At 40.4% G+C, this 22,966-nt stretch overlaps 2 protein-coding genes and 1 long non-coding RNA gene across 3 annotated transcripts; 1 reads left to right on the top strand and 2 right to left on the bottom strand.

Moving 5' to 3' along the window:
- The first annotated feature begins 400 nt into the window (after positions 1-400).
- On the top strand, positions 401-3,055 carry smim8 (small integral membrane protein 8). The gene is made up of 2 exons (XM_028440182.1): positions 401-590; positions 2,829-3,055. The coding sequence occupies exons 1-2, from the start codon at positions 462-464 to the stop codon at positions 2,985-2,987; spliced, it is 288 nt and encodes a 95-aa protein (XP_028295983.1). The 5' UTR covers positions 401-461; the 3' UTR covers positions 2,988-3,055.
- Positions 1,719-17,449, bottom strand: ddx51 (DEAD (Asp-Glu-Ala-Asp) box polypeptide 51). Its single transcript, XM_028440160.1, has 16 exons — positions 17,265-17,449; positions 16,131-16,438; positions 15,912-16,057; positions 15,669-15,819; positions 11,012-11,157; positions 10,863-10,934; positions 10,689-10,795; positions 10,359-10,467; positions 8,903-9,048; positions 5,850-6,024; positions 5,663-5,778; positions 5,458-5,574; positions 5,271-5,372; positions 4,550-4,613; positions 4,347-4,481; positions 1,719-3,547 (listed from the first exon to the last, which is right to left on the bottom strand). The coding sequence occupies exons 1-16, from the start codon at positions 17,285-17,287 to the stop codon at positions 3,527-3,529; spliced, it is 1,938 nt and encodes a 645-aa protein (XP_028295961.1). The 5' UTR covers positions 17,288-17,449; the 3' UTR covers positions 1,719-3,526.
- A 4,537-nt stretch (positions 17,450-21,986) lies between these two features.
- On the bottom strand, positions 21,987-22,721 carry LOC114457979 (uncharacterized). Its single transcript, XR_003672973.1, has 2 exons — positions 22,286-22,721; positions 21,987-22,210 (listed from the first exon to the last, which is right to left on the bottom strand). It is a non-coding gene; the product is annotated as an uncharacterized LOC114457979 (long non-coding RNA).
- Between the last annotated feature and the right edge of the window lie 245 nt (positions 22,722-22,966).

The following is a 22,966-nucleotide window of genomic DNA, read 5'->3' as shown; positions in this document are numbered from 1 at the left end:
TTCAAGGTTAATGTTGGACGAGACACAGGAAAGAGTTTAGACGAGCCTGTAGACACAATAAAAAAATATATAACGTGAGCTGAGGAGTACAATCAGCATGTTCTCCTTCGATAATAAATACTCAAGGCAAAGACAAATTCTGCTGCAGGATTTACACCGTCAGGGGATGGAGATTAATGTGGGTAATGTTTTGAATAACGTTAATTTGAAAAAGATACTCACATTTCTTAATGATTCAGAAATTATGGGAAGACCATACTGGGGATTTCTGTAGTTATTATTACTAAGTGGTGGTGATGATGATGATAATAACTATCATTACTTAAGAAAAGGGGAAAGCTCTGGTTTACACTCCGATACAGTAGGTGGCGGAAAATGCACCTCTACCAGTTGAGTGCCACCCGCTAAGAAACCGTACAGGAAGAAGAAGATAGGAGGACGCTGCCCGGGATTGAGCGGACATGTCGGAGAAAGAAGCCGTTAAAGGCGGGGAGGGTCCACCGGAGAAAGGTTACCAGAGCCCTGGGCTCAGAGGCGCACGGACCACTACTCTGTTCCGAGCCGTAAACCCGGAACTCTTCATCAAACCTGTGAGAATTAAACATACATACTAATCTGCTCTGTAGAGTCCCTTCCTTTGTATTTATTTAGTTTATTTTAGTCTATACACACTGTGTTACTGATCCTAGCGCCACTATGACCTTTTGTTTCATAAAAAATCAGCACAATGACATTGCAGACATTGATCCATTACCCACAGATAGAAATAATCTGTCTAAATATACAATTGCGTTGTCTCAGCCTTAACTTTAGCTAAAGTGTCACAAATAATGACAGTTTTCAATAGTTGTAATTATGGTTTTTTAAAGGAGGTACAGTAATGGTGCGTGTAACATTTACAGTCGGTGATATTATTCCACTTCTATGAAGATTATTTTTCGTATACAGCTGCTTTTTCAGAAGTTTCTACTAGAGATAAAGACATTTAGCCCTTGAACATTGTAATGCTCTGAAACTGCTGCTGAGAACAGTGGAATGTTGCAGAGTTCTGCACCAGTTGCTTCATGATGCACATCTGAGACGAGCATATAATGCAGCTCAAAGCTACTTTTGGAAAGTTTGAAAATGTCCCCTTAAAAAGACATCTCTTATCACTGACAGGGGTGGACTTTTTCAGTTATACATACCTACTTTATATATACTCCAAACCAGGAGTTCCTATACTTTTCAAGCTCTTGGCGTTCCTTCTATCCTTGCAATGGCCATGGTTTTGTAGCTTATATTGTACCTTACAGTTAGTGGCTATTAATGTTTATGAACTCGGGGCCCAAATGTTCAGGGAGGAAGACCCACCCAGAACCAATTCCAATATGAAAATGGTCGTGGTTTGTCAATTCCTTCCCACCTTTTGATTTATATTATCGATTACAAAATCATGTCCACTTCAATTCAAATGACTTCCCGTCAGGAACTTCCCGACCAAGACACATGAAAAGACAATATATCACGTGGGGGACAAGTACGGGAGTACCGTTTCATAAATGAGAAATATCAAACAATGGGTAAGAAGAAGAGGTAAAAAAAAAAACCAAACTAGGCCCTTGTAGAGAGGGGCGGAGTTTCGGATAATGAAAAAACTGTTTAACAAACATTCAGCAGCACGTTAGCACAGGGGAAGTTTAAGAAGCAAAGCTTTGTCAAATACAATAAAGGCGATGTGATGCTTACAAAGACATTTATTTATCGTCACTAAGTGTGTGTAAAGATGCATATACAACTATGCTCAATCATTTATTAAATGAATTAATTAATGCAGGTGCTATCAGAATATAAAGTCACTAATAAATTTTAATGAAATATATTTGATTATTTACATTGTTACAATATAATCAAATGCAATTATATAATTAAAACAGTGACACCATGGGCCTGTACTATTAAGCTGGATAAGTATATCCAAGATATTGCTTCATTAGCAAGCTGTTTTAGTCTTACTATACTGATGATGTGTTGCTGCAATAGTAATCCTGCAGTCTTAGCTGCTGTTAATTTAAGACAGGTTTTTCCAGCACCAACCAGGGTCTTCTAACAATGGGCAGGTCATTTTTCAGAGAACCAAGCGTTCCGCAGGCGAGACATTTGTACTCGCTCAGATCTTTTCTACCTCATAACCTGATCCCGACCAGGTTCGATTCCGATTCTTAGGGTCACGATTCGATTTAAAATCGATTCTCGATTAAAAAATTGATACAATGCATAGTGTGTTAAGGCATATTATGTTATCAAAACAATACAGTTTGTATAAGATAATTTTAAATAAATTTAAGCCAATGATGTAATTCCACAGAAGCAAACTTAAGACAAAAGGTAACATTTATTCATGCTAAACAAATAAAAACGTACTTACTATACAAGAAATAAAATTGCCAAAATAAAAGCTTAGGCCAGCTGCCCCTTTCTTCCAGAAGTCTCAACTTTCAGTGAATACAAGAATTGTATAACTGCTTTCGTCCTGTACTTTTTCTGCTTTTGTTTTGTGTTTCTGCTTGTATTGTTTGACCTGTAATAAAAAATAGATAATGGATTTTTGACATTAATCAATTCAGAATTGTGGATAATTAGAATTGATTTTTTTTCCCACCACTAGTGTTAAGCCTAAGTTACCATGGTGGTTTAGCCCAATAAGTTGTTAGCCGGCGACGTAGTACACCACACACCGAATAAATCCCAAAGTTAGCACGATTGAGAGGAAATCCAGCTTTATAGTACAGGCCCTATGAGAGCTCATTAGCGACAACTCTCAAACATGAATTTGTTTTGTTTGGCAGAATAAACCGGTGATGGCGTTCGGACTGGTGACCATCACTCTGTGTATTGGATACCTGGGCTACCTGCACGCCATGAAGGATAACGACCAGCAGCTTTACGAGGCCGTCGACAGTGAAGGACAGAGATACATGAGGAGGAAGAGCTCCAAATGGGACTGAACATATGCTTTGGATCTGTGAATACAATTATATGTACATAGAACAAATAAACTGTAAAATGACTGACATTGTGACGTTTGTCATCAAATCAAAAGCACCAGCAGATACTTTAATGTGCTCCTTTTTCCCACAACCCTGAAGTCAGCACAGCTCTTCAAAGACAAGACTCCACAATCCACTAATAATAATAATTAAAACATTTGCTGCTCTGTAAAAAATAATGCCAGCTAATTATATCAGCAAAAACACTCCAGGGTCGTTACCTAAAAAAACAACCTCAATTCATATGATCAGATTGGTGATCGATTTTGTTAAACTCGCTGATCGGCCCAAAAATTCTGATCATGTAAAGCCTACTTTTGAATTTATTGATCTCGGAGGCCTAAACTATGTCTTTATCTGATATATAGCAGCTTTAATGAACTACGCATGTAAGCCGGCTCATATTAGCATCACGACTCAGTCATCTGTGGCTCAGTTTCTGTAGGTTTCAGAGTTTATTAAAGTCAAAAGGAAGAGGAGAGAAGGTCCACATATCTTCATATTTTGGCTTTCTCATTCTGTGGAAAAAAAGCACAATATTAAGAGGTAGATGGAACTGCTAGTGATGACCTATAGCATTATTTCCGTATTATACAAAAATTTTGATCCTTTTGTTATGGCAATTATTATACTCATCATCATATCGTCAAATGTGTGTTCATGTGTACAATTTGTCATGTTTTAATACACAATGACTGCATTACTCTTTGAACAGCTGAGTCATGTTAGATTAAGAGTACAGACAGTCTCTGTTGAAGCCTCATACAAAAAACTCATTCTTTCACATGCACACACAGATAAGACACCAGAAATCTTCAAGGCCGCTCACTCACATTCACATTACACACACCAACTGACGCACACACATTATCAGGACAGATATCGTTGCTCCAACGTCTCCACTGTTGGGAGCATCCGACTCCCTCCTTCCTTCAGGGTTGGGACTTTTTCTCATATCTGTATAAAGCTTAAGCTGTGAAACTGTTAGGTAGTCCTGCATATCCGGAGCCAGGGAAGAACCTTTCTGGACCATCCTGTACTCTTTTTCATTTAGCCTTTCCAATTTAGAGGATGTGACACTCTCTTTTTTTTTGTATCCTTTTCATTTAGTTTTATAATAAATCTTTTTTTATTAAATCATCATGCTCTGACTGGACGCCATCATTCAACACAGAGCATAATTCATGTCACCAAATGAGGTCAACCGCAAATTTGCCGTGACACTATAATATGCCTTTTGCCAACATTTAATTACATTTCAAAGAGTTCAGTTTCTGTTTTATTGTGGCTATATTTGTTAAGTAGTGAAAGTGTTACCTTGATGACGTCTGCCAGCTCATGCAGTGTTTGTTCATAGCGCTCCTCCAAACTTTTCATGCTCTCTGGCTTCACCATCTGCTTCTGGATCCCTGGACTTCCAGCATCTGACAGCATTTGAAGGAATTTCTTCTCCTGAGCAACAGCAGAACAGGTTGAAGCTGTAGCAGACTCTCCCCGTGCTGTACTAACTAAGGATGTACCTGTACTCTCAGCAGAAAGGTGAAGGCCAGCCCCGACTTTCCTGCTCTTGCTGTTCTGCCAATTCTGAGCAGAGAGAAAGACTCGGTCAGAGTTTCAGAGTGTGGAGTGGAGGAGCTAACCTGGCAAGAGCCAGAGTGATGTGTAGCCCTCCCTCTAACTCAAGTTCTCTACATCGATCTGGGTCCGTGTGAGGCGAATCCTTTCGGAACCAGGGAGGGACATGAACAGAATGCTTCAAGCTGATTAGGTGAAGCGCCTGTCCACCATGATTTGTTTTAGCCAATCACACGACAGAGACACTGCTATGGCTACAACAACAACAAGGCAATGCTGGTAAAAACATGTCTTTATCGTCCAAAAATGCACAAAGCGCCTCTCGCTGTTGCTCATTCAAAAAGGAAATGCTGGATTCTTATAAAACTGAGTTTATAGCAGCTTCCACACGTTCATCCTCCCGCGTCGACATCTTTCTGTTTTGATTCGGAGCTATGCTAATAGCGGTAGCCCAGCTAGTTCCTCTCCCCACAACTGCGCATGCACCAGTTTTGCTTCGATGCCTCTGCCTTCGTCATACCCGGATATTCCGCCCTAAACCACAACACTGCCCATGATTGGTTTGCATACAAAAAGTAAGGGCTGGAGCAGCACAAGATGGATTCTGGTGTTTGTGAACACCAGGAGAATCCATCTAGCAGGCAAGGTAATGGAGGAGCAGCTCACCTGTGAATGTATGTCCTGATAAACTGCGGAGCATCATAATTAACAACACATTTAACAGCGTTGATGTCGATGCCTCTGGCTGCTGCGTCTGTGCTGATCAACCTGGGGAGACATTATAATTGGCACTTATTAGGATTTATTGGTGCAAAGAGAAAATCCCATTAACCCTCTTTGTTTCCTCACTCACAGCTGGACCTTCCCCTTTTCAAACTCCTTCAGTGTCTTTTTCCTCTGACCAGGAGAAAGTCGGGAGGAGAACTCAGCAGCCTGGATCCCACCAAAGAGCTGCACCAGCAGGTAGAGTCTGTGTGATGTGGACACGCAGAGTTAGAAATGTATGTGTGTGTGTGTGTGTGTGTGTGTGTGTCTGTGTGTGAACTGCTGCCTCCCACCGGTGTGCCGTCTCTCTGGAGTTTGTGAAGCAGAGGACAGGACTGAGCTTCATACGGATGATGAAGTGGAGGATGTGAAGGGGCTTGTTGTTCAGCGTACAAGGAACGTAATACTCCTACAAACACACACAAGATTTCTCCATTTCCATCAGCTAGTTCCTCTGCTGCCGCCCGAGGATCCTCTTACCGTCAAACCCTGGGGGAAGTGAAAGCCGTCCTGTTGGAGGGTGGGGGCTTCAGCTGTGTGGGTGGAGCTGAAAAGTCTGGGCTGGTGAAGGTCCAGTAGCTTCAGCTTCTCTGGGTTCTGTGTGAGTGTGGCAGAGAACAGCAGCTTCTGCAGCGGTATCTGAGGAGGGGACAGACTGAACAGAGACACGAACACACATTATGAAACATCCTTATTTCTCATCGGTTCAACTCAGTACTGTGAAAACAAACCCTTTACTCAATTCTTCAATAATGTGCTTCATAAACCCTGGTTAGGACTGCTTATAAGATGAAATGAGGATAGTGATATAAAAATGAGAAGAATGTTTGCATTATAAAGCAATGGAAGGTGGAAACTAGCAGAGAAAAGCGAAGTCAAACTACAACTAATAAAGAACTATGAACATTAAAAAGTTCATTCGGAACTGCAGAAAAAGAACATTATATCAATTGAGTGTAATACTTCAAGGAAGTTATTTTTTGTTCTTTACTGAAATAAAGTTATATAGTTTCATTTATTCAGACAATTTTTTTCAGGAAATTCACTTTGAAATTGATCTCCTGACATGTTTCGACTGCCAACTGTCAGTCTTCCTCAGAGGCATCTACTGATCGCTTTGATGTGCCCTCTCCAGTCTGCAATATCAGACCACTGCAGAACAAAAAATCACATCATGAATTGGGCCAATGCAAAAATAATTGAGAGAAGGACACAAACACAAAGGCTGGATCAAAGAAGCAATTGAGATCAGGAAGCGGAGCTTCAACATCAACAGGGATGAAGGAACATTTTTACTCTGCCACACCTGGGAGACTCTTCTTCAGAGACTATCGGACGACAGGGGGCTTTGGCCAGCCTGAGAGAACTCTCAAGTTAGCCACACCCAGAAACAGCTCTTAAAGAATCAGAAAGGATTTTATTCACCAGGTACAGTTTAAAAAAAAACAGCAGAAGAAATTTAACTTGGTAGTTGGAGCGAAGAACACACATCAACACACCGAGGCGACCAATCGCAGCGCCATTTAGATGAAAAGTGATAGGAAGGGAGTTGAGAGGGGGAAAAAGGCAGGATCTAAACTCAGTTCCCTTGGGGCAGCTCAGTATAGAATTATGAACCCCAGAAACAAAACAAAAGAAGACAAGACACAGTCACAACAAAAACTCAAAAACATAGCACATGGGTAGAAGGGGGGTTTAGGGCAGAAATAAGGAAATAATTGCCAGTCGCTGGGAGTGTCTTGACCAACATCTGAGCTCTAAAGTAGTGCTTTTCAAAATAAAATTAAACGCTGACAAAATTTCAACCTAATCTATGTAGTAGAACTACATAGTGGATAATGGATAATGTGAATAATATTTTTCTTGATAAAGTAGAGAAAGAAGAAACACTGAATATTTTAAGAGGTTGTGCAAGAAAAGGATCCAGCGACTGTTGGGATATGGACATATTAGTTAAAAGTATAATTGAAGTGATTATAGAACCATTTAAACATATTTGCAATATATCACTCACAACTGGGACATTTCCTGAAATAAGAAAACAGCCAAAGTTATTCCACTGTATAAAAAAGGAGATAAACATTTATTCTCCAACTACAGACCAGTATGCTTGTTACCACAATTTTCAAAAACTGTAGAAAAAATATTTGTAGCCAGGTTGGACAAATTTGTAGAAAGATATAATATTTTTAACTAGTAATCAGTATGGTTTTAGAACCAATCACTCCACGTCAATGGCATTATGCAATTAACTGAAGAAATATCAACTGCAATAGATGAAAAACATTATTTGTAAGCATTTTTGTTGACCTTAAAAAGGCTTTTGATACCATAGATCATACAATACTTTTAAATAAATTGAGTAAATATGGTATTAGAGGGGTGGCACATCAATGTATTTTAAGTTACCTAGAAAATAGAAAGCAGTATGTGCAAATGAACAACGTAAAATCTGCATTATATAATTTAACGTGTGGTGTGCCTCAAGGGTCAGTCCTTGGGCCAAAATTATTTATTTTATACATCAATGGTTTTGTTTGTGTGTCTAAACTGTTAAAATGTATTCTCTTTGCAAATGATACTATATTTCATTCTGGGGAAAATGAAACACAGGTGTTGGAAGTAGTTAAAAATTAATTTAAAAAAAAAATAAAAAATTGGTTTGACATTAATAAATTTTCACTACATTTTGGAAAAACAAACTTTATGGTATTCAGTAACAGAAGGAAAGATATTGAATGTTCAGTAATTATAGATATTGAAATAAATAGAGTAAGAGAAACCAAATTTTTGGGCGTTAATGGTTGATGAGAATTTGAGCTGGAAATCACATAAATTATACAAACATGAAAATATCAAAAACAATTGCTGTACTGCATAAAGTAAAGGATCTATTTGATAACAAAGCACTGTACATGTTATATAACTGTCTAATTGTTCCTTATCTGACCTATTGTGTCGAAGTCTGGGGAAATGCCTGTAAGACAAACATCCAGTCAGTCTTTATATTACAGAAAAGAGCCATAAGAATAATAAGCCTAACGCAATACCGACATCCAACAAACCCATTATTCCATCAGTTAAAACTGTTGAAGTTCAATGACATTGTAGATTTTAGTATTTTGCAAATTGCATAAAGCGCATCAAAAAAGCTTTCCTGTAAATCTCCGGGTCAGATTTGTAAAAACAGTAAGTATAATTTTAAAAGAAGTTAAGGACAAATTTAATGGAGCGTTGCATTTCTGTGAAAAGGGTCTCTTTATGTAACAATCTGAGCAAGGATTTAAAAGAATGTAAAGCAAATATAAGATTTAAACATCTAATTAAAACAAGTATATTATTAAAAAATAATGAACTCCTCTAAAGTACCATAATGTTGTGTTGTTGTTTACCCTTTTTGCTTGTATGTTTTTGTTCTATAGTGCTCATGAATGTTTACTAAATAAATATCTCACATCATGCTATGCTAACAATGGTAGATTGTGTAGCAGGTTTGTCTCGCAGGTTTGTTCCACGTAATAATTGTTTCACACCTGGCTGCTGTGATGCACACTGGCTCCACCCTTTGAAGCACGGACTGGTGCCCTGCTGCGACCTCTGACCTGTACACCGCCTTCACCACCTGAGTGAGCCACGACTGGTGCATGCTGTCGATCATCCTGTCGGCCTCGTCGATGATCTGAAACACAGACGCAGCAAACAGTTTGCTGACAGGATATCATACTACACTGTTACATAATCGCACAGGGACAAAAGAGGTGCACTAAGATGAACTGACCTGCAGTGCCGTTACAATGGAACCAGTTTAACCCTTGTTACATTAGTGCTTGGTATTTCACACATAACTAAACTTTGACTTTTGAAGCAGGTAACTCAGTGAAATGGAGGAGCAGGATTTTAAACTTCTTTAATTGGGAATGTTAGGCATATTTAAATCTGCAGTAGCTTTAGCCCCCCTCCGGGTTGATATATAGGGCCCCATAAAATGCATTTTCTTTTGTTCCAAATTGCATTCCATTTTTTTAATTCTGTTTTTTTTTTTTTTTTTTTTTTTTTAAATAAATAATTCTTTCAGAAAATATTACTTTTTAACTCCTGTGAGAAAACAAAAATAAATTCTGAAAAAAAAAAATATAATTAAACAAAAATGTACGTAAAAAAAGAAACGTAATTAAAAATAATGAGTAAGCTACAAATAAAAAATTGTATTGACAAGGATTATTCTGACTTTTTAATTATTTGTCATATAAAGTTGACATAAATGGGTCACAGCATTAATGTGACCCAAGTTCCCCTTAGGGATCAATGGTTTACTAAATCTGAGCAGGTTTATTGATTAGGTTTGAGCATCTTAATTTAAATTAACCTAATTGGAATGACCCTGATGACATCATTCTAGACCATAATGATTAAACAAAAATAAATGGACGCAAGAATGCACCAGTTAATTCACCACTAGGGGCTAGAATACTTTACAGTATTAGAAGCGATCAAGTTAACATGAACCTACGATGTTTAAGACTACAATCCCTAACATCGGTGGTCTCGTCCACAGCAACAGCCAACTTTTCATAAGGATCTTCTGTAGCACTGATGAGATGTGTTGCTTATGTTTTCAGTTTCACAGAGCGCCACAGCGCTTGACAAGAAACGGGCAGAGCATCACGAGCACCAAATGAGTGGTCCTCAGAAACAAACCACACGATGGCGTTTCATCCAAATTCTGTCGATTTCCACTTTCAACAGTGGATTCAGTTTACATTGGTCGATTCTGTGATTCTATCACTATCTATTCTATCTGTTAATGTGGCAATTATAGGGTCTTAGATCTAGTACCCTCAGTTTACCTTTATAAAGGACTTCAAGAAACAAAATAAAACCAACAGGATGTGAAGATAATACGAGGATAAGTTTTTTAAATACTCTCCGCTCCCCATAAATCTAGTTCTATAGTGTTTTACAGATTTCCAATGTCTTTTAAGTACTCACAAGAAACCGGAGATGTTCTAGATGCAAGTCAGAGTTCTTGTTGATGTGGTCCACCAGACGTCCAGGCGTGGCCACCACAATGTCTGCGAGGCTGCGTCTGATCCCGCCCCTGGAAGAAAAGCCCTCAGAGTGCCATAGGGACAACTAAACACTACCATTGCTTTTTCTAATCTGTCTTAACATTAAATCCACCACACACTTAACATCTTTATAAAGATATTACACATGGAAATATGTAACCACTAATTTCTTACGGTATAAAGCTAAGCTGTGAAAGACCCAGTCGAAGTATTGGAGCTTACTGGGAATGAAAGAATGTGTCCACATTACCCCAGCACAGAAAGTGAAGCATGTTCTGCAGCAAAGGACTTCTGACCAGCCAGTAGGACCACTCGGAGGGGAGTTCCCTCAGCGTAGGACATGAACACCTTGTACACCTGTGCAGGAGACCATGCTTGATTTGTTCTTCAAGCTATCAATCAGACTGCTGGGAGGGGCTCTGACCTGTTGGGCGAGCTCTTTGGTGGGCAGCACAGCCAGCGCACGGACTTCACACACCACTCTCTTCATCAGGACCTGACAGAGCAGAGCAGACTCACATAGCATCATGTAGCATATGGTCAGAGCGAGTTGATAAAGATGAGGCAGCTCACCTGGATGACAGGGATGACAAATGCCAGTGTTTTCCCACTGCCTGTTGGTGCGGACACACAGATGTCTCTCGGCCTGTATCCACCACGTCCAAACAGGAATCCTTCTTGTGAACTCTCCAGGACGGCCGGGATGACCTCTGCTTGTACTGAGAGACGTCAAATCATTTCAGATCAGGAAGCTGAATAAAATAATGAGCTCTGTAGACCTCTGCTGCATTTCACAGTCTGCACCGCATTCCTCCAGGGAAGCATAGCAAGGTGGCGCTAAAACACTAAATAGGTTAAATCCTAAAATGATCAGCACTACACCCCTCACTCTGTGCCTCTCCCGTTTGTTCCCAAGATCAACTCATCCATCCCAGTGTAGAAGACCTCAATCTGCTCTGTGGCAATGTGCGGCTTAACATGAGAAGTAGAGTAGCATCAGAGCATGGGAGACAGAACATCTAACCAACTCAAGCCATGTCCTCTCCAATCACATCCTTCAGGACTTGGCTGTGGACACAAATAAAGCTTCATTAACTCACCTGTTGCTGTGGATGAAGCTCCACACCCAAGTACCTTACAGGGTAACAAACAGGAAACTCTCCCACCCAGCTCCAGTGAGGGCTGGCTGCCTGAGATGTGCAGTGGGCAACTATAAAGCCAACCTATGGGATGCTAGTCCTCCATCACTGTGGGATGTTGAGCAAGTCCCTTAACCCCGAACAGCTCCCCAGGCGCCTCAAAATGGCTGCCGACAGCTCCCCAGGGATGGGTTAAATTGCAGATGGCAAATTTCAATATATGTGTAACAACATATACATGACGAATAAAGGCTTAAAGCCCAATTTAATTTTAATTTAATTTAATTTTCAGGGAGGAGACTATTCTTGAGCCTTGATTGCCATCACTATTATTAAAGCATGTAAACCCCTTCTTTCATTATTGCTATTGAACTATTATGAAATTGAAGAGAATTTAGCTTTTTCCACTTATGCCTTTATTTTATGTGATGAAAGGTCATATCAAAGGCTTGAAGTAAACAGAGCTGAACTTAACAACACCCGATTATAGAACTTTCTTGGCTTTGTAGCTAAACCTAACCCCCAATTTCCACCTAATGCGTAACTGCTCAATATCTGCTATTGAACCGCAACAGAGCCAATAGGGTTCCATTAAAGATAAGCCAGTACCGAAAAGGAAGTAGTACACAGACACAATAAAATGTCTGGTTTCTTTTCAAAATAAAACACCCTGTGTTCAAGACAGAACGTAATTCCATCCATTTACCGACCCGTTTGCTCCTACTCAGGGTGGCGGGTGTCTGCTGGTGTCTATCTTCAGCTTTCTTCTGGCGCTAGGCGGGGGTGCACCCTGGACAGGGCGGCAGTGGATCGTGTTTTACAAATACAGTGGGTACAAAAAGTATTTAAACCCTCTCAGTAACGTGTCGTGAGCACTGGTGTTGGGGAGGCAGTGCGTTGCAAATCGAGACCACCAATGTCAACTTGGAATGTGCGATATTTTATCGTTTATGATTTATCGTCAAAAACATTCTCACCGGTAAGAATATGTCATCCCTTGATATAAACGATAAATTCCCATGTCGGAAATTAGTGAGGGCCACGGGCCATTTGTCCTTCAATTTAGCCAAGAATGCACCAAAAAACCATGTTCCACGAGCCAAAACTGCCCGTTTGTTGTGAACTTATTATTCTCTGGAGCGAAACGTTGTTTACGGAAGCTCTGACGTGCACCTTATTTCAGATGAGGAAATAAATGAATTACATACAATAACACTAATAGAGTGACCCACATGCACAAATATATTCTATAAAATATCAGCTCATGAACTCTGAGTCAGCAGCTATTGTAGCCTTTTTTAATGTGTCTAGTGTTGATGTATTCACATTTATTTGTGTTTGTAAAGAACCTGTTTACACTAAGTTGTACATTTTTTTATAATTATTTTTTATTTATAGTTATTTATCGTGATTATCGTTATCGTGATAAATACCAGAAATTATTGGGATAGTTTTTTTTTTGTTGTCAATATCGCCCATCCCTAATGTCAACACCAATGACAATTCCATAGGTTTCTGCTGGCAAGTGTTAATTCAATTCAACTTTATTTGTATAACGCAATCAAAATATAAAATTCATAATAACAAAGAAAAAACCCAACAAGATCCACATGAACAAGCATTTAGCCATCTAACAAAATCAACATCGTAAAACACCATTAAAGAAACAATTATTCAATATAGCCTACATACTCTCCCAACAAGAGAGATCTCATGACACAGCAGTGCATCCGTTGTTTGTGTTAGAAACACAGAAAAAATGACAACAACAACTCAGAACAGCCATCCACAAAGCCAATCCTTCCTTTTGTACCATTCGCTGTGGAAGCAGGGAGGAGAGATTCAAGGTAGAAAATGGAAGGATGGAGAAGAGTTGATTATTGTAAAGTGAGAGTGAGAATTTTATCCCACAGTCCAAGGCATGCCAGTGCATCGTAGACCAATGTATGTGCAAGAACCGCCACTGCAAACCCAAACTCTGCCCTGGACCCGAAGATGCAGCCAGGTTAACAGAAAGAGCGGGGGCCAAGGAACCCAGGTAACCCCCCACGGCCGAGCAGCCCTCCAGACACCCCTAAGACTCCAAGCCAAGAGGCAGCCACCGCCCCCCCACACATACACACGAGAAAGCACCAAGGAACCGTAGCAACAATGTTCTGACCTTTCCTTTGCTGAAGGTCTGGTAGCTGATGAGTTAGTCTCCCATATTTAAAAAGCCGTCATTTTTTCCTCAAAAGAAAGTTTCTTTATCATCTCAAGCGCTATCATCCTTCCTGTAGTGTTATCCTGCCCACTAGCTAGAGAACGTAGCAGCGACGGCCACCCTCTATCAATTCTCTGAAGGTACTGTACATATAGCATTTATCATAGCACGGTTACGGCCAAAGGCAGCATAGAGAGTTGCCTTTTTACGTAAATGGTTTTGATCTTGGGGAACTGACTGCAAATGCGCAAACACATAAAAACACGCTATAAAAACAGAGGCAGAGCAGAAATGTGATTTTGGTAGGGGGTGTGGCCTCCTCCTGTTTTACAGCGGAGTGAGACTGTGCAGTGTCTCTGCCGTACCAGGAAATAGCGGTGTTTAGTCATTTGGGGTATAAAAAGCACAAAATGCTGACACTTTGAAACTTATAGATACTGTAGGCAGAAATAAAAAAATAAATAATTTATAATTAAAACAAATAATCAAATTCACCCTTGGGTAGGCACTGCCTACCTTGCCTGCCCTGACTGCATGTCACTGAACGCATTTACATTTTTCACTCTGTTTCATAGCAGCCATTTGCTAAAATCAAAAAAGTTAATTTTATTTCTCATTAATGTACACTAAGCACCCCATCTTGACAGAAAAAAACAGAAATGTAGTCATTTTTGCAAATTTATTAAAAAGAAAAACTGAAATATCACATGGTCATAAGTATTCAGACCCTTTGCTGTGACACTCGTATCACATGCTGTCCATTTCTTCTGAGCCTCCTTGAGATGGTTCTGCGCCTTCAATGGAGTCCAGCTGTGTTTAATTAAACTGATTGGACTTGATTAGGAAAGGCACACCTGTCTATATAAGATCTTACAGCTCACAGTGCATGTCAGAGCAAATGAGAATCATGAGGTCGAAGGAACTGCCCGAGGAGCTCAGAGACAGAATTGTGGCAAGGCACAGATCTGACCAAGGTTACAAATGAATTTCTGCAGCACTCAAGGTTCCTAAGAGCACACTGGCCTGCATAATCCTTAAATGGAAGACGTTTGGGACGACCAGAACTCCTCCTAGACCTGACCGTCCCGCCAAACTGAGCAAATCGGGAGAAGAGCCTTGGTGAGAGAGGTAAAGAAGAACCCAAAGATCACTGTGGCTGAGCTCCAGAGATGCAGTAGGGAAATAGGAGAAAGTTCCACAAAGTCAACTATCATTGCAGCCCTCCACCAGTCGGAGCTTTATGGCTGAGTGGCCCGATGGAAGCCTCTCCTCAGTGCAAGACATATGAAAGCCTGCAAACTCTTTGCCAAAAAACACATGAAGGACTCCCAGACTATGATAAATAAGATTCTCTGGTCTGATGAGCCCAAGAGTGACCTTTTTGGTGTTAATTCTAAGCGGTATGTGTGGAGAAAAGCAGGCACTGCTCATCACCTGCCCAATACAATCCTTACAGTGAAACATGGTGGTGGCAGCATCATGCTATGACTGGTTGCAATTGAAGGAAAGATGCAACCATCTTTGCTCAAACAGATCCTCTGATGACACCGGAAGATATAGACTGTGTAGGGTCATCAGGGGTCACACGTGACTTTGTTGGTATAGCTACTTGACCTGCGCATGCGTGATATGGTATCATTCAGTGCTTGATGCACCTTCTCCGGCGGTCAGAAAGGATGAAATAGAACTGACAATATCTGGAAAAGGGAATTTTTGGCACTTAGCAGAGGTTTTAAGTCAGAGTGCTCTGATCTATAGGAATGTTTCCATTGTGCTCATACTAAGGTGTGGAATTGTGACATAAATGTAGCCTCCACCAATTTGATTTCATGAAAAAGCAAAGTAAGAGAAGGCTAACAGACACCTGCCACATGTCACTTATTGTCACCTGGGAAGAGGTTTTTGATTCCATGACTGTGAAGACTTCTCCGGAGCTGAGCACAGATTCCTGAGACGTCTGCTGTGGGGACCAGGTTGTTTCTGATGTCTCTGTGAATGAGGTCAGGCTCAGTGAGCCACTGAGGCAGCACTCTATGCACCTGTGCACCGGGAACAAGCAAGCAAACGTGAGAAACTCCATGGTGATACAACAGCTGTTATATGCGCTTGCGTGTACACACACACACACTACCTTTTGAACAGGTTTACTTTCAAAACCTCCCAAAACTGTGAAGCCTGTGGGAGCAGAAGTTTTCCCTGAACTTCGGTTGATGTTTTCCATATCGGTGATTTTTGCTTCGTCTCCTCCATTTAAAGAAGTATCTTCATTAGGGCTGCCTGAAAAAAAGTAAATGTCAGCTATAAAATAAACTTACAGCGAGTTGTGTTTTCTTCAAAGAACAGAGCACACCTGAGTGAAGCTTCTCCTTTGCCTTCTTCTTCTTGGCTTTTGTTTTTCCAGGAGGCTGAGGGCATGAGTCCAACACACACAATACTTCTTCCTCCTTTGCTTTCCTCTTTCTGTGCTGCTGAGGCTCTTCACATGAGTCCTGCTCAGCTTGTCCTCTCTTTCTGACTCGCTGCTCTTCAGCTAGGCATTGCTTCTGCTCGCCTAAACTGTCTTTCCGCTTTTCTTTAGCCTTCTGCTGCAACTTGGCCAGTAACTCCCGAGAGCGAGACTCTTTGAAGACGCTGGGATCTTCCTCGTCTCCAAGATACCTGAACACCAGGATGAAAAGCTAAATCAATCTCATTATCTTTATTGATCCAGATTCTATCAATTAGAGGCTTTTTCCAGCATCTTGATTCATACTGACAAAGTCTAAACATTATAAAATTGTAAATGTACTCATCGGTGAAGCTAGTATGGCAGATTGATCAGATTTTCTAACAAGGGAAACATTTGGTTTAACAAAGTAAGTAAAAGAAGAACATTTCCTCTTTATTCCATATTAATAAGAAACATTTTGGAGACAGGCTACCAGAGACATTAACTTCTGCCCCGTACTGAATGCACAGGCTTTAAATATCACCAAGTTTATCATTGCACCGGTTGTTAGAGCTACTATGTTTACTAGCCAGCAAATGTTTGTGCAGTAGTTCCTACTGCATATTTACAAATTTATAAACATTATTTTATTATTGCGCAGAGTTCCTGTGATTATCATATACGTAGGCTACATCTGAATGAGGTAATCTTTTAAATAATATTAGTAAATAAATTCATAATAAAAATACAACTGGTTTCCGAGCAGTAGGAACTAGTTGCCTGTAAATAAAGCCTAATAAAACGCTGGAAAACAATAACCAGGAATACATATCCTGGTAAAGATAGTAGCTCTAACAACAAATGTTTCCGTTGTTTAGTATCTCCCCATCATTACCGAGCATGCGTTGAAAAATGAGTTTTCTTTCAAATTTAAAATAAAATATTTAAAAATTCCAATGTGTCTTCAAATTTTAAAGATACTTTTCTCACACGGTGTGAAACAACTCGACTAAAACACAATTGTGACGTGAAGAAAACTACATCAAATATTCCTACCTGTTCACCAGGAATAGCGACATTTCAACGACGGCACGAAAGCAGCTTGAGCTTTAATGAAACTGCGCCGAAAAGTACGTTTCCTAAAGAGTTTCCCTCAAACACTTCTGTTAGTTGTTGTCCACATGTCGTGGGACGCAGCTTGATGACGTAACGTGAGGCCGTTCTTCGAGTATCCTGCTGCAACCCCTGTGTCACGGTCTGAGTTTACCTTCCGTACTGAAATTATAAGCCTAACCATAACCTAAGCCAATAAACAAATAAAACACGTTTCCGCTCACTTTGAAAACATTATTATTATTATTATTATTATTATTATTATTATTATTATTTTATTATTTTTTTTTAGCAAAAATTCATTTTCCGGTAGTGCGCATGTGCGGGCATGCGCATATACAATCTCAGTACGACGCGCACTCAATACATGGCTGTTTCTCAATCTGTTTACTTGTTAAACAAAAAAAAAACACCTGTATGTTTGTAGATATTGTGTATTATTATTAGTTGTTGAGATTCTTATGCGGAGATAATCTATTTAATAATTTATTATTATAATATTACAGTGCAGGCAGGTTAGCGCAGGTTAGTTTTTTGTTCTTAACTGAACAATTTTCTTGTCATTTTCAAGGTTGGGGAATGTCGCTTTCTATTGTGTCTATAAATGTAAGGAGGGTTCGAGAGCAGCTCAAAGATAGAGATTATTTCTTTTTTGTCAAAATAAAGGTGCATATATATATATATATATACAGTATATATACTTTTTTTTGCAAGAAACGCATGCTGTGGAGAAAGATGCAATGTTTTGGAGGAGTCAATGGGGTAGCGATGTTTGGTTTGCTTTTGGTACTAATCGGTCAGCAGGGGTCACAATACTCATGGGTAAATTCAGAGGACAGATCATCAAACACATATTTGATACACTGAGCAGGTGGATCATTTTAGTAATCGAGTATAACCACACACAAATTGCATTAATCAATGTATATGCATCCGATAATCAACGAGTTAACTGTAATATTTGTAAAATGGTGGAAGACAAGATAGAGCAGATACACTCAACGCTCTCAGATATAAAAATTATTTGGGGAGGAGATTTTAATACTGTAATGGATGAGAATATGGACAGATGGCCCCAAAATCAAGAACGATGAACTACATTATATTGAAAGGTTGAATTTGATGGATTTTTGGCAGACAAAACACCCAGACAAAAGGGAAAATACCTGGAGCAATAAAGACAAATCCATGAATTCCAGATTAGACTTTTGGCTAATATCAGCAGATATTGAGGATAAGGTGGATAAAGTGGAAATAGATATATTATTAAAAATTAACCTCAGGAAGCACAGAGCCAATACATTTACTGACTACTGGAAGCTCAACAACTCTCTCCTTCAAAATAAAACTTTTCAGAATCAGAAATGTTTTAATGGCCAAGTACAATTTTTAGGACAGTACAAGGAATTTGACTTGGTAGTCGGTGCGCGAAACAAAAAAAAACAAAGAAACAACCAAATAAAGAAAAATTAAATATTGAAAACTGGAGACCCATAAGCCTGTTAAATAATGATACCAAAGTTTTGCAGCAATTTTTGCTAAGAGACCTAAAAGCGGGCTGCAAGGCATCATTGATGAAGAGCAGTCGAGCTTTATGCAAAGTAGAAATATATCCTATAATGCCTGATTAATTCTTGATATGACTGAATATAAAGAACTCTTACCAGCTGAAAGCCTTATTCTGTTCATAGATTTCTACAAAGCCTTTGATGCAGTGAGCCACCAATTTATGTTAGGAACCCTGGAGGCGTTTGGCTTTGGACCCAGATTTCAAAAAGTTGTTAGGGCTCTGTATAAAGGATGCAATAGCTCAATAAAAATTGGCAGTCAGATTTTTCATTAAGAGGGGGATCAGACAAGGCTATCCACTAAGTCCATTTCTCTTCCTACTGGTTACACAAATTTTGGCTATACAGGTTAAAATCAATTATTTTATGGGCATCAAAGCACTCAATACAGAATTGAAGATCGCACAGTTAGTGGATGATACAACAATTTTTTTGTCCAATAAGGAGCAGGTGGGAAAGGCTATGGAATGTATTAAGGAGTTATCATTGGCTTCTGGTTTAAGAATGAAGTAGAGGAAATCTGCTATCCTACCTTTCCTACCTTTCCATAGTTGTCCTCTCCCTGGGACTGAGTGGAGAGGGACTGAGTGGAGAGGGACTTCAGCAGCTGTCCCTATTTTGTTGCCGCCAAAAAGGCGCCGGCCAAGTTCTGTTCAGGGGTCCAATCCCAAAAGGCATTGTTCTCTCCTAACACAGTCTCCCAAGCACAAACACCCCATGCACACAAATGCACATCTGTTACCTCTGTTTATAAACCCCAGTTTGGGGGTGTTGAATGTGTTATGGTCATTTTTATATTCATCATCATATCCTCAAATGTATGTTCATGTGTACAATTTGTCATGTTTTAATACATGACGACTCCATTACTCTTTACACTTTTGAACAGCTGAATCATGATTAAACAGTACAGATCGTATTATTCTCAGTGCAGCACAGTCTCTGCTCACATGCAGACATACACTGACGCACACACTTATCAAGGACAGATAAAAGACTGGCACCAAACCTTCTCATAACATCTTCATCATCCTCCAACATTTCCACTATGGGCATCTGACTCCCTCCCTTTTGTCTCTCACTGCTGGGACCTTTTCTTATCTGTATAAAACCTTAAGCTGAAACTGTTAGAGGGCGCGGCACTTCCTTCGGACGTCCGCCTGGACGGACGCTAATTTTGTTCCATCTTGTACCTTTTTTCTTAGTTTAGAATAAACTTTTTTTATATAAAATCATCAATGCTTCTCCTGGACTCCATCATTCAACCAGAGCAATGAATCCTGTCTCCAAATGAGGTCAACCGTAAATTCAGCCGTAACAATTGGCGTCGACGAACTGAATCCATCTTCTGCTCTGTGGGCGTCGACCGTGGACCAGCACTGGGTCGACACACTTGAAGCCCCAGGGCTGGCCCGCGGTGGTCCGCCCTCGGACAGAGACTGGAGCACGAACCATCGGTTGAACCTCAAACACCAATTCGGACTAAGGTAAAGCTGCCTTTATAAACATATATATATAATTTTTTATTTACATATATATTCGCTCTGTGTTGATTTTTTTTGGAACCAGTCAAGCATTGTATTGATTTTCAGCTTTGAGCTTTGATTTTGATCCTCAGCTGTTCTGTGTTTTGACGCAGTGAATAGCCATGAGAAGGGCTCAAATGGTTGAGGTTTTATGCTTTTTAATGATTTAGGTTCTCTCTGGTTTTCTTCGGGCTCGGATATTTTGTTTAGGCATCGGGTGCGGCTGGTCATTATTTACTTTGGTTTTGTTCGGACACCCACAGCCTGTGAGGTCCTGACCATAGATAGACGGGCAACCAAAGTTTCCAAAACATCCCAGCGGTGCCATGATCTGAGTTCACCTCTGTACCGAAAGATTAAAACCCCGAACCTAACCTAAATTGTGTTTCTGTGAATCAAACAGATGAAGAATCCAATAAACAAATAATATAGGCATACGCAGATACAATCTTGGTATGATGTGAACTCAGATCATGCTTCAGTGAGTTTTACTTCTTTTTTTATCTTTGTTTTTATTTTGTTTAAACGTGAATCAGATTTCTCCCTTTGGGCGTTTGGCTTTAATGCTTTCATTTGGACGAGTGTCAGCTTTTTGGCTTCTGTGCGCCTTGGTCTTTTCTCTCGCAGAGACACACACACACACACACACACACACGCACACAAAGAACAAACAAAGGGGAAGAAAATAGTGTTACTGATAAGGTTGTTTTTGTATGCTTTTCTTTCATTTATTTTCTTGATTGAGGGGAGGCCCCCCACAATGCAAGATATGGTTACATCCGCTGAAGAAAGAGCCCTCTGTTGCCTCAGCTTTTGGAGCTGAAGTTTTAATTTTTATTGGCCATGATTTTTTTTGAGCTCACACGTTTTTCTCCTTTGTTATTTCTGAACGATTCTTCTTTTTCTTTTTTGTTTTTACTCAATTTCAGGAAAATTGAGACAGAGATTGAGGACTGCAGCCTCAACCAAGTTTACATTTTGACATTTTTTGACCGATACCCTCGTAAACAATCTGTACCTTACCCTTTTTGAAGCTGCTTGCGACAGACAGCCTAGTTCAACATTCATTGTTTTCATTTTGCGCGCCTCCCCTTACCGCGTCGGACTGTCTTGCCGGCCCAAAGCCACTCGACAGCATGGGGGGGGTACCAAATTTTTCCTGAGAAAAAATGTCCCATTAGTTGCTATGAGTTCATAGGCAATTACTTTTCAAACAAGAAGTCCTGGTTTAATGTGCAGAAAAAGGATAAACCTTGCTAGGGAAAGCGCTCTTCGGGGGATAGTGGTCCACCTGATTTGATACATGCTTGGTAACCGAAGACCGTTCTGAACAAATTTCTACGTTCCCTTAGAGTGAGGGTTATTAGAGGTTGCGTGCTCCGTTCAATCTTAGAGGTGCCCAAAAAAAGTCCTGACAGTCTGCGTTGGTTTATAATTCTCCTGCTAATGTAATGGGGGTTGGGGTGTTGCTGGGGAAGTTTGAATAACAGTGAATTGACCAAAAGTTTATGGAGGGAGAGTAAAGCGACCGGGTGTGAGCACCCCTTAGTTACCAAGGAGGACAGCAACCATGATGTCACAAATTTATTAAAAAGATTAAGGTAAAACAGATTAAAATGCCCACAAATTAAAATCAATGTTTGCTAAAATCTATTAACGATGTGGGCTAATGAACGAATAAAATAAGGGTAAAAGTCACTGTCCACAATAAAATGCAATGTGCAGCTACGCCCAGGTCCTCCGCTCTCCCTTGTCCCAAGGCGGTAGATCCCACTGGTCACAGGCTCAGGGTCCCCTGAAAATGCAAAACATAGGCCAGCATGGGGGTCCGAGACTACGTCCGAAGGAGGGGTGTTGCCACGTCACTTACAGGGCAAGGCAGAGTTCCCCTCTGCCTTTGCGTGTATGTGGCTCTTAGCACTCCAATCAGTCTCGATACTTCCCGCTGGCTCCAGCCCTCCACACGCTGGGACACCTACACAGAACAACTACCGGCAGTCAAACGTCCCACAACAATATCCCCGATCTGACTTTGTCCAACAAGTGTTACTACGGTCCCATAGGGTACTCACACGGAAGGCAGAGTCCTCCTCTGCCCCTGCGTGTATATCGCCTCGCAACACTTGTGATCCCGGCGTGCTTGTGGTCCCCGATGCGTGTGCCGTCCTGTGCCCTGGGAACCTGGAGGGCAGAGTCCTCCTCTGCCCCTGGGAACCTGGGGAGGACCCACAGCTTCCCTGCTGCTCCTTCTCCTGTCTGTGTCGTTTTTCCTCCCCCCTGCTCCTTCTCCTGTCTGCCCCTTTTATTGTGCTCCAGCCACAGGTGCTGATTAACCTCAGGTGTGTTGATTAGCCTCAGGGGTTGGACATAGTCATGTGATGGGGTTGATCAAATGACAGCATGTGATTGGCAAGGTTCATAAAACAAAAGCTAAAATGCACTGCAAAAATAAAACCAATACAAAACACACTAAAAACACAGCACACAATACAAAATAAAATACCATTTCACAGCAGGATCACACTAATTCGGAGGGTTTTTTTTAATCTCC

This window comes from Gouania willdenowi, chromosome 24, assembly GCF_900634775.1.
Source record: "Gouania willdenowi chromosome 24, fGouWil2.1, whole genome shotgun sequence".
NCBI classification, from domain to species: Eukaryota; Metazoa; Chordata; class Actinopteri; order Blenniiformes; family Gobiesocidae; genus Gouania; species Gouania willdenowi.
Note: the sequence above shows the minus strand (reverse complement) of the source record. Positions and strands in the feature narration are given on the sequence as shown.